Genomic DNA, 12,415 nt, shown 5'->3' on the forward strand with positions numbered 1-12,415 from the left:
GGAAATACCTGCTGTTCAGTGTTCCAACATACCCTGAGTCTAAAAATAGCCAGCTGACTTCGTGCAGGAGGAAATGTGATCACAGTGCTCTTGCAGAGAACCATGATATTTGATTAGAGTGCATGGGTTTTCCTAACAGTGTGCATAACAGATTGAATAACTGGAAGAAGATGCTGGGAAAATTCAAACTGGAACAAATACAAATTGTTGAGAAATGCAGTAGATTTTCCACCTCATCAAGCATTTTCTCTAGAAACTGGTTTCCTACCTAGAAGGCAGAAGGTCTACAAGAATCATAAAGATATATTTCTGATTTATAGTTCAGTGGGTAAAGTTCTCCTGCCTGTAATAATATTGTGAGATTTGGATGATCCCTATTTGTATTAATAGATGGAAGTGGATATCTGAAACAGATTTGAGGCCCAATTAAAAGCATTTAACCACAATTCTCAAGCTTTGAGGAAGTGTAGAAATACCTGTAGAACAAAAATTTTTAGCTATTGGAGAGAAAATGAGAGAGAGTCTCCCGTATTACAAAACAACTTTCACATTTGAGATGGTACCCATCAATATATCATACTTTTCCTTTAGAAAATCAGCACTCTGGAATCCTTATGAGTACCTCTTTCTTTTGGAAAATATCATTGTCCTGAATGCAAAGGTGCTTCACCCATATCAGATGCATGGCCCTTTGGAGCAAGTCTTCTTTGTGCTGGTGTCTTTGTTGCTTGTGGGTGTGTAATAGAAAAACATCTAAATGATCTTCTTTTATGGTATGCTGGCTTTCCTAGAGCAAACGTCTCTGTCACCTTCTCCTCGTCAAACTCTCTGAAATCAGTGGGGTTCCTCTATCAATGTTCTTTTTAACAGACACCCTTCTATCTGAGTGTCATCTATGTAAATTATCTAAGTGACTTCAGGTTATGTCCCTTGTTGAAAAGGAGTAGGAGTAGATCCAGCGAAATTTGGTTTAGAACAGCATTTTATTTTAGGAAATTTGATTTCAACTGATCAAATTCTATTTTAAAATGTGTCTAAAAAAGCCATTAATGAAAGCAGTAACTAAGAGAGGATTATCAGATTATGAAAATGCACTGTAATAGGGAAGTTCTGGAAAATAATCTAAATCTGTGAGTGATTACAACACGATGGAGAAGACTATATAGAAAACAATACTGTCTTTAACAGAACTGAAATACAGTAGGGGAACAGCATATGTAGGTCTAGTTTACACTTTGCTTAATATTATTCTTATTGCTTCTTTGTTCACAGACACCAGGATCTGGTGAAGATTCACTTCAAAGGTAACAATTAATAGTTAGCTTTTTTAAGTTTTGTTGTCCTAATCCCTATAGTATCACAGTGCAGGAGTTAGGCCCAATTTTGTTATTGTTTTATAGTGAGGAGGAGAAAGCCAATGTAAAATAGAAAAGATTTTGAGACACTGAAACTTCCTCTGTCCTTTGGTAACAAACTTTTTGTATTTATGCCAGATATAGACTTACCTTTGGTTATTCTTGATTAAGAATCATCGCTGTGTGATAAATCCTAGGCAGTAAATATCATAATCACTAGTATAGAGATTAGAAAGCAGGGATTTATCAGAGCTGAGGAAGAACTCAGTAGTCCAGATTACCTGTCCTCTGCTTGGCTGATTCCCAGTTCTTCATGGACAAGCTTTACCTCATTTCCTTTTCCATGTCCTTTTAGCAGATCTGAATCAGTGAGTGAACATATGTCTAAACCTTGTAGTTGCAGGACTGTGCATATCTTTTCAATCACAGCATTCCAGATGAGGATTTAGCACTGAACAGATAAACTTTAAAATAGTAAGGTTTTTTTATGGTTGCATAAACATCTGTGTCCACTTGTATGTGGGTGTACTCAGAGAGGCCCCTGCATCCCTTACACTTATGTAAAAGCAAGCACAAGTACTGCAACATGCAGAGGGTACAGAGACAAAAAAAATTGACATCTGAGACTATGTTCTTACTCAGCAGTAGCTGATGACATGACAGTTTTGGGGAAAGAAAGGCCCCATTTTCACTTGCAGCAGCTGCCATGAATTTCACTTTGAGATGCAGCATAACTAATAAGAAAATATAATTTTTCTTTGAGAAATGGAATAACAGGAACTTCCTGTTTTCTCTTCCCTTTCTATAGCACAAGAAAGGACTTCCTTGAACTAAGCGTGGCAACTTTAGCAGGTGCGTCTTGCTGTCACACTAAAACTTCAGCAGATTGATTTAACAGCTTGCTGGCAGGAGCTCCAGGGCTGTGCTGGTCTGCAGAGCAGGTGCAGCACAGGCACACTGCAGGGGTGTAAGGGAAGCCTGAGGAATGGTGTACCTAGGGACATGAGTGCAGCCAGCTTGGTTTGTCCATGGTGGCTTTAAAGAGACTGTCTGGGTAGACAAACACTAGTGAATAAGGGGTGTGACAGACTGCTGCAAGATTCTTGTATGCCCAACAGGTCTTTTTGGCCTCTTTTCTACCCACTACACAGTCTCTGCTGGTGTGTGCTTGTGGCTCATGCTGGCCTGGTGAAATCTTCTGTGGGTTTGCCTGCCCAGAACTGCCACGTGCTTAGGATTTACTCTGGGACTGCCATAGATGTGCCACATCTGGGAATTTGTTGCCTATTGGCTGTCTCTGAAGGCAGCCTTTACTTGCTTCAAGGATATTGCAAGTAAAACTTTCATGCCCACTGAAATGTTGTGCAATATATAGCTCCAGGGTCCTGCCCTCCAAATAGTTTTCCTAGTATCTTAACTCCTTGGTGTGACCTCCATTTCCCTGTAAAAGGGGTTCAAAACATGGCAACTCTTTGGTGTTTTATGAGTCTTCCTGGGTAGCCTTTCCCAGCAGTTTCATTTCTACAGCTGCCTCTGTTTAAGCCCACCTACAATACTTGTGGCTGGCGTGAGATGGGGATGGAGGTTTCTGACCTGATTTCAAGGCAAACTCAGACATCAAGCCTTCTCTTCAGAAGGTGAGGAACAAAACCAAGAAAAACAGCTGCAGACAGGCTTGGGCATGCCAGAGATCCTCAGACTTTACATGTTCTGGTGCTGGTTTAGTTCTGTTGTGTTTAATGAATCAGCAGAGTAGCAGTCTGTTGGATTCAGAAATCACCTAACCTGTGTGTGTGATTCAGCTCTCATCAGCGCCTTCAACCCCTCGGTTCTACACTTGTCCCCTCCACCTGGCACAGTGGGAGAGACACCAGACAGCCAAACCAGGTGAGTCTGAGGGGCTTTTGGCTGGGCAGTTGATGTACAGGTGGTAAGGGGAAAGATGGAAATCTTTGATGCTGGAGTGCTTCATTGGGCACAAAATATGTGCAGTACTGGCACAGTCTGTCATTGTGGCTCAGTTGGCACCTGTCAGAATCAGGAGGAGCAAAGGCCTGCTTTGGGGTCTGTATCACCTGAGTTAACATCAGGTCTCTTTATAGCTGCAGAACAGATTTTTGGCTCAAATAAAAGTTGAGCAGTGCCTACTAAGCTGCTGTTTTTATCTAAGTGCATATATCTGAAAGTCAGATAGCTGAATATGAGCTAATCACCCACAGCTTTCTAGGTAACACAGTCAATTGTCAAATCTAACACATTTAGGAGAGAAAAGATTAATCCAGCCTGAATCCTCAAATGTTTTTTGATTCAATGGTAAAAATCAGCCAAAGCTTTAACCTTACTGATACCTTCATAATTTCTCTCTTCCTTTCTGCTTTTCAGAGACCTCCTGCATCAAGCTGAAGAAATAGTGGAGCTCATGAAAGCAGATCAGGTTTGTTTAAAGGACAAGACAATTCAGAAAGCATAGTGTTGAAGCAGAAAAAGGCAGAAAAGTGATTTAATACTTCAACAACCCTCAAAAATTGTTTCAAAACAGAAAATGCCATTTCTTGAGGTTAAGAAATAACCTGTTGCAAATAAGAATCAGTTCTGTGCCTTTCAAGTGCAGAGTTTTGTTCTGAAAGTATCCCACCTTTTGTACTTTTGTCAAAGCAGCTGAAGAGCTTGGTAGGGAAGCCAATATGTTTGCTTTCTGTTGGCTGAAGATGTGAGACTTCTGCTAGCTATACTCTGTAACTGTGCCAGTGTTTCTGAGAAGCCAACCCAAAATAATAATTCTCAGTATTTGTCTCTTCAGTTCCTTTTTGGTCTTTTAGGAACATATTTTCAAAAAGGACAATAAAGACCTAGATATGCTTTGGCTGATGCTGGTGAGAGCTTGAATTATTGCTCTTGGCTGAGTGCTTTTTAGGTCCCATCCTGGAGCTTTAAGCATTCATTTCTCCTTTGTTCTTAGCCATGATGTTATTTTGTAAAATAGTCTTGAAACAATGGGAAAAAGTAATTGCCAAGACAATTCTGCTGTTGCCTCTTTGCTCTACAGGAATTTAGCATGCATTGTGGAACTGTGTGGTTCTAACCAAGGCTCTTCAGGACAGTACAACATTGCCTAATAGACACAGTACAGCAGAGCAGGGCTCTAGCCCCCAGATTTTGTATTCCAGTCTTTGTCTCACTACTGTGGCCCCTTCTCAGCATTTCACGTACAGTAATCCTGTTGGCAAGCTGTAACAGTGATGAAAAGGGACAACATCAAGTTCTGTGCTGAGCTGTCCATGCCCATCTTTTCCAATAGAGTCACCTACAATTTCAGCAGCAGCATTTTAGGCTCTGTCCTGAGCTTTTTGTAGGTATGTGTTCATCATTAATTGCAGCACTTGGTGCCTGACCATCTGTCTGCTGTGTCCCCTAAGGAAAAGCTGGATGGCTTGTCAAATGGAAGAGACCAAGATGGCCAGGGTTGGGCTTCTGCTTGGTCTCACTGGTTTTGAACCCACAGCAAATTGTATATGAGGAAGGAAAATAGCAAATAGATCACCTGTTATCCTATTCCTTTATTTTTTTTCTCCCAGATGATGGACTTCCAAAATGACTGGAAATTGATCACAGTATTTTTTAGTGCTGAGACCTCATGTTCCTCCTATGCTTCCACACAACTGGTAAGCACTTTGTGGGATGGCTTAGCAGTCAAGGCAGGTAGTTAAGACACTTTCCCATACTCTGCTTTCTGCTGCAGGGAGCCAAAGGAGTAGTTAGGCCTGGGATGTTGGGATGCCTCTATCCAATGATGTAACCTTCTGGCACATGATGTGTTTTATATTTATAAACATCTGTGCTTAATTTGCCATCCCTAGTCTGAGATTTCTTAGAACAACTGTTTTCCATCTTTGAGTATAAAAATACTTTTCTTCCCTATCCCTGTCTTTTTTTTTTTTTTTTTTTTTTTTTACTTTGTCAAGTTGTCTATTTATAGGCAATTAAATTACAAAACTAGTTCCCAAGTTATTTACTTGTTGCTGGCTAAGGCTGAATTTAGAATAGAGTGGTTCTTAATAACCCTTTAGTACACAGCTCAATACTCAGAGTTTGTGACTTTTAAGGAATCTATAACTGTTTTTCTACTTTCTAGTTTTGATGGCCCTTTCTTATCTCATTTACAGAAGGAGTGCATATCAGAAAGCCTGGAAAACCTTACAGTTGTCTTAGACTTTTTGTATGAGAAGGTAAGATATATTCATCAACCCTGACTGGCTGAATCCTTTGTGTATTTTTTCAATCTCCCCTACTAGACTAGGACTTGCACCACTCTTCACATGACTTACATCACCAGTCTCACTGTGTTCAACCCACTGGCTCCATTTGTTTTCACTAAGTGTTTTACTCCTATTTCTAAAAAGCTGACACATGCAAACAGAAAGGATGGATGGGTAACTGCTCTGTTTTGCAAAACAAGCTAATGTACCACTCAATCTTTGGATATTTTTAAAATTATTTCTGTGAAAATTGGAGAGTACATCTGTCTAGGTCTGAAAGTTATGATTAACAGGGCTGTTGGTAAAAATATCTAGTTATTGATGTGGGGCACCTGGGAAATATACAATCTGCTAACTACCTGGTGATGACTTTTACAGACCAGGGAAAACATTCATTAAAATACATATAATAGCCCTTTTTTCCCCATTTTGTGTTCATTTTAAAAGCTCAACCTTTCTAAAGGTTTTCTAGCAAGGTAAGCTAAGAATTATCTGCTTACTTAGAATGGTTTCTGGGAAGCATTCTGCCTTGTGTCTTGGTCTACTAATGATAGTAGCCTAAATGAGGATAGATTACTACTAAAACAGACTATAAACTGTTTAACTGAATTATTTCAATAGCATCTTCCAGTAATTTTGTTTTGCTGCATTGAAGGCCTACAGCATATTCTAAACCTGCTATATTCTGGTTGCATCAGACCACAACCACTCGTTTTTCTCCAGCTGACTTCGACAAATGTTGTGTATGGGGGAAATTACACCCACACATTCTCTTCAGATTCTCTCCACTAGTATTTCCAGAATCTGTTTATGTGCACTTGTAAAAGTGAAATATCATTATGTAAATGAAAAGCTGCTTTCTGCATGGGGGAGAGGTGTGATGGGTTGCATGAGTGCTTGTGCTGTTATACAGGATGTTTTGTCCCCAGCTTTGCATTGCTATGTTGCCACAAAAATGGTAGTCCCAAGTTCATTTGAGTTCAATTTAGTTGGCTGGTGGCCATTTTGATTATGTAAAATGAATTGCTGTGTCTCAGTCACAAAAACATGGTCACAAGTACTTCATAAATGATAATCCTAGATAGCAGGCATAGGAGCAGGGTTCAGGATGGAATTGGCAAAGACTTAGATAATTTATCTTATGTAGGCAGATCCCAGGCCAGAGGTAATACATGTGAGACTGTAGACATAATTTACCCTAATTGCTGCTTGCTGATCTTTAATTGCAAATCTAGCATGAATTATTTTTACTTTAATACTGCAGGTTCCCAAGGCCTTTGTAAATCTCGTGGATTCCACTGAGCTCACAACTGCCTCTCTTGCATGCCAAGATTACAGTAATGCCAGGTAACAGGTTTGTTTAACTTCTTGTCTCTGTCTCCTGCTGGTGCTCAACAAATAGCTATGTATATGCACTGACTTTATGACTGAGATACAGTCTGCTGAACTGTTTTTCTGCCCTTAATACAAAAGTATGTAAAAGATTTTAAGTCTTCACTTTGTTTCTGATATACTCTCTCTGAAAGATACATTTTTCCTACGAAGCTAGTACTTTTTTAATCCTATCAAATTGTACAGTATATTTAAATATTGGGTCAGAGTTAAGGAAAAAGAGAAAGCCTTGATGCTCTACAATCACTATTCACAAAGAACCAAAGCATTAGTTTGCTATCAGCAGTTTTAACCACGAATCCAAAACACAGCAAAATATGGGCTGCTATGGGGAAAGTTAACTGCATCCCAGCCAGACCTAGCACTTAGATTATGGTCACAAAACTGCACCATTTAGTACCCCCAGTTTTTAATTCAGTGATATTTTGTTCTGCAACTCTCAAGCCAGAAGCTCTGTGCGTGCTTCAAAAGTTTAAGTTTTGACATATCGATGTTCACAAAATGACCAATGATTTTAAAGGACATTATTGGGCTGTTGGAAAGATTCTACTTGGGCTTAGGGTGTGCTAGGGTAGAGAACATCCAAGTTGTCAGCTCCTTATGGTAACTGCATCTATTTATCTTTCTCAGTTCTTTGTAACAAAAGTGTGAGTAGTTTTTGTCCCAATTTAGTATGGAGTAGGAGTGTGCACATGAGCAGTTATGATGGAGTAGTTTACAGCTGGTGGGATTACACTTCATCTTACTCCACTGTCATTTTTTTCCCCTGTGCTCGTGGCATAGGACTCTATGTGTACTAATATAGTAATCCTGAAGTGTTTCACAAGCTTTGCAAGTGTACAACCTCAAAGATGTTTTGATGGAATGGGGGAAGTGGTCTGGATGCTGTGTAACCATGTACTTAACAAATACAAAAAGAGAAGAACCTTGCCTTGTCCAAAGCAATTGCATGAGACACTCTAGTTTATTTCTCCTGCACATGAAGGAGGAAAATGTGAGAAATGTGGAAAAGATGTGTTTTAGAATATGGGCCCTACCATGTATTGAAGGACTTAAAAATAAATTTAAATAGATCTAATATTTTTTCTCTGAGGAATTTTTACATTTCCTTTTGTACTTAAGGCAATTTGCATTCTTATTGTCATCATGGTGTCATAGCTGTGTTTATCTGGTTGATAAACAGAGTTCCCATAAGTTTGTTAGATGGCCTCAGTCCCAGATCCTCTTCCAGATAAGAACCTTCAGAATTTGGTTGCTAAGTTGTTATTGTGAACTGTGCTTTGACAGTAAAATATAAATCCATACCAAAATGTGAAATGTCAAGGAGGATAATAGTGGTTGACACTTTCAGTCCTGTGCTTTAACTTTAGACATTGTAGTTTGGGACATAATGGGGTTTAAAGTTCCCTCCTTTACTAATTTCTTACTTACTAGAAGCATCTGCACTAAAAGTAGTACATGAACCCTATTTAAGGCATGTATTTTATGAGGTTCTTCTGTTAGGCTTGGGTAAGATTCTGGTCCTGAGTTCATATTTCTTTCACTCGTCAGCAGTGATAATAACACTCTATCAGAAAACTCTCATTTTGTGGATTTAGCTAGAGCTCTGTGGAAAGGATCCTGACACATACTTATTGCTTAGATCTGCAAACTCCCCAGAAACTTTCTCAGATTGCAGTCCATCCAGCAAATTTCAAGGGAGTATATCTTTGCTGGAACCTGACTAACCTTATGTGTATTGTTCCCATCTACACCTTTGGCAACTCTCAGAATTCTCTAGCTAGCTTCAAAAACATGCAGTATACCCATCTCACCTTGCAGGTCAGAAATCTGAGAGTGTCAGTCATCCTTCAGCATGTATAACCTTCTGCAGCTTCCATCCATGTTTCTAAATGCAGGTCTTTGTACCAAACACTGAAGAAAAAATTCCTGTGGAAGTACTTTGAGTTTCTTCAACTTTCTTGTGTGACTACAGAGCAGGAAATGTTTGAAAACCAGTGCAGCTGCTATTTTAAACCTGAGCATTTTGCTAGGTTGTGAGATCCTGTGCTAATCTAAGTCTGGCATACTTGTCAGCTGACTAGGCTTTCAAACCAAAAAGAGATACAAAGCTCTGGATATGAGAATATATACAATTCTCTGTTTATATTAAAAAATTAGCATGTTCCATGTAGCCTTTTCTACACATACAACAATGTGTTTAATATGTGCTCGTCAGTGTCTTAAAAGAATTCATGCTATCCACCTTGTTATCACAAGTTCATAATGTCTTTCATGTTTTTAATTATTTTCTGCAGCAGCAGCAATCTGGGCAGGAGTCAGTGCAATTATGTTGAACACTCCACATTACATGATAACATACTGAGGTGGTCCTATCAGGTATGCCATCTTTTGTGCTGTTTGGCTCTCATGTTGCTAAACATGTCTATTCATTTTCCATAATGCCCTGAAGCAAGGAGTTAAGGGAGGAATAGCAGTGAGGGAGTTGTGTAACAGCCTTTCTATCATGTATCCATAGCAATCCCATTTCTAACCTCAGGAATATTGACAATAAGTTGTCTCTATATCTCCATGATCTTAGTATCTCTTGAAGTTTTAAATGTCTATATAATTTTTTTCATATCCCATCAGAGAAATGATCCATCTTGTCCAGTAAAATGCCACATGATTTAGAAGAGGGAAATTTTCTGTTAAGACAAGGACAGTTGTGCTAGAGTTTCTTTTAAATATGCCAGGGTGGCAATAAACATGACATTTCATTGCCTTGCTAATCTTGCTGCCTTTTCAAATAAAATTATAGTAAACCATCTTTCTCATAGCTTCAAGGATTTTCCAGTTGTTGTGTAACAAGATTTCCTTAAATTACTGTCTTTGTTCTGGATTACACAATTTTATTTCTGTTCTTTATTAGGGATAGGGATAATTTAAATTTACTTCAAGTCCTGATGAATTACACATACATTACACTCTCTGCCTAATAATACTTATCTCATTAAATGGTTGTCTATTTAGGATGCTTTGGAAAAACTACTGGAGTCTGAGAGGTTTGATCAAAAGAATGACTTCACTGTTGTTCTTCAGCCTTCCCTCCAAGGAAGAAATTTCCTGCTCAGATTGGTGAGTTAACTCAAGCTGCTCCATTCTTTCTTGTTTGTGTCTGCTGAGACCAACTGCAATATTCAAAAGCAGGCTTTCCCATCCTAGGCTGTGTAATCCTGGAAGACAAGGGTGCTCAGGCACAGGAAGAACACACCTCAGGATCAGATACAGAAATTCTGAGAGTGGAACTTGATTTAAACAGCACCAGTCAGAGCTCCTGTGTTTTTTGAATGCTATGCTCCAGGATAAATCAAGCTATGGCCCCTCTGCACATAAAGTCACAAGTGTTTGGAAGCTGCCAGTGCTGCTGCTTTTTCCATATCTTTGTAGTTATCACAACATTCATCTGTGATTATGCTCATGTGTTTGACTACAAAGGCAAAAAGTGGGTAATGTGAAGCATTTAAAAGGATTAGAGGAACAAAGGATAAAGGTGTATGTAAACTATGTTGGAAAGTACAGCTATTTCCCTGCTATGGGTCTGGGAATTCAGACATTTTTTCTGGTGTAGGCAGTAGGGAATGAAGATGGGATTGCCTAGGATGTTAGGCATGGTTTTGACATAAGTGATCTATAAAGGGAAGTTGAAAGGTCAAGGTTATCTAAGATCTGGCAATGAAGAGGGAGAACATTACTTTCTAGAGAATGGCTCGTTTGGAGTGAGGTATCAAAATCTATCATGTGAGATGGTTGTTTTATAAAATAGGTTGGTAGTGACTCATGCCTGGGTTTTTGAGCATCATGATAGCTCCATGAATTGGAGGTAATTCCATTGCTCCCCTCAGCTCAGTATCAGAACAAAGAGAACTGGGAGAAGAAATTTTTCTTTCGGAAAAGTAAAGGTTTGCTACATTGCAAAATCTTCTTGATGCTGCTAGGGTTATCTTTTGCCAAGCTTTTTTTTGTAGATGGCTGGTCCATATGGAAATAGCAGACTTCTAACTTTCATGGCATTACTTCTTCTGCCAATAATTTGATCTATTATTTCTTTAAATACCATCATGTGTCATGGGCAGATTCTTTATTTCTACTGATTTGTGGTATGCCTGCAGGCCACAATGTGTAACCTTCCAAACTCTTCCAACAGTTACATTCAATTTAAAATTCAGCATGCCCTCTTAAGACAAATTCTGCACGTTTCTACTCTTTAAATGCATGTGTACACTAGAAGAACTGTTGTTTATTCCAAATGATTCATGTGTTCACATCTATGTCTTCCTGCTCTGCTGTATGTCACTATTGTGATCATGCTGTGCTGTTGCTCTGCTCTTCTTGTCCTGTTGATGTGCAACAATCATTTACAAAACCAGCATCTTTCTATCTTGACACACCAGTAGTAACTGGGGTCACTGGCAGGTGGCTTAATGAGAATACCAAAGATTGATTTTCTTGTGGGTATGAATATAATTTTATAGATTGAGAACTTTTGTGACTGAATATCTAATCTTTCCATACTCTTAATTATTTTATGATGCTCAAAGTATTTTCTCTTTCAGGGCACCACATCAAAGACACAAGTAGAGGATTATATTTTCATGGCTGTGGGCCTATGGAACAACATGGTAAGCAGTACCACAAAGATTGTTTCTTGCTGAACTTGGCCTGGTCACCTGGTAGCCACGCTGCACAAGCCAGGCTTTGAGTAACAAAGAAGCAGGGGAAGGAAGAATACAAGAATTATCCCAGGACTGCTATCCTCAGCTGTGCAGGGAGGCTGCTCTTGAATAATGTTAAATGCCCTACACTTTCAAGACAAATCTCACTCTGCTGCTGCTTTCTACTAAGAACTTTTTAGAAAGGTTTTCAGAGTAGCCCTTTGGGAAGCCTCCTGGAGTAAATGAGCTGTGACAGATCCTGCTTTTGCTAATCTTACCTCTTTGACAGTGCAGCACAGGATGACTGAGGTTTGTCCTAACCTGAGATTAGCAATTACACTCCTGCCTACTCTGTCCTCTATCCTGCATCCCCCACCATTCTTTACTAATGAATCTTATAGCACTGTCTCCTCCTTGACCATCATCTTTGTGCTGCTGTTTCTCACGTGAAAAGATGATAGACAGCCTTGAAGAGCTCTTGTTATGTCCTTTAGAGTTGGATGTCCTACCCAGCTAAGGAAAGTGGGAGAGTGGAACTTGATGACCCACTTGACCTTGAACACCATGACCAGTTCTGTAGGGAGCTGTTTCCTGCTGCAGGCTTGAGCTGCTGACACAGAACATTTGTGAGTGAGACTGAGTGGAGGCATGTACAACTGGAGAAGTTTGCAGTTTAAAATTGATTTTAGGGGCAAGTGAAGAAATGTGAGTTGCTTTT

At 39.4% G+C, this 12,415-nt stretch overlaps 1 protein-coding gene across 2 annotated transcripts in view; it reads left to right on the forward strand.

Moving 5' to 3' along the window:
• The window catches only part of PLB1 (phospholipase B1), an 87,457-nt gene that overhangs the window by 17,850 nt on the left and 57,192 nt on the right, over positions 1-12,415 (forward strand). For both annotated transcript variants that reach the window (XM_079297996.1, XM_079297995.1), the window contains 10 exons: positions 1,273-1,304; positions 2,164-2,207; positions 3,158-3,242; positions 3,738-3,789; positions 4,931-5,017; positions 5,519-5,581; positions 6,876-6,958; positions 9,307-9,382; positions 10,016-10,120; positions 11,599-11,664. In XM_079297996.1, coding sequence (XP_079154122.1) covers positions 3,775-3,789; positions 4,931-5,017; positions 5,519-5,581; positions 6,876-6,958; positions 9,307-9,382; positions 10,016-10,120; positions 11,599-11,664 — 495 coding nt within the window. In that variant the 5' untranslated portion in view covers positions 1,273-1,304; positions 2,164-2,207; positions 3,158-3,242; positions 3,738-3,774. The remainder of the gene's footprint in view (positions 1-1,272; positions 1,305-2,163; positions 2,208-3,157; positions 3,243-3,737; positions 3,790-4,930; positions 5,018-5,518; positions 5,582-6,875; positions 6,959-9,306; positions 9,383-10,015; positions 10,121-11,598; positions 11,665-12,415) is intronic.

The sequence above is a fragment of the Erithacus rubecula genome, assembly GCF_903797595.1.
Source record: "Erithacus rubecula genome assembly, chromosome: 2".
Taxonomy (NCBI): domain Eukaryota; kingdom Metazoa; phylum Chordata; class Aves; order Passeriformes; family Muscicapidae; genus Erithacus; species Erithacus rubecula.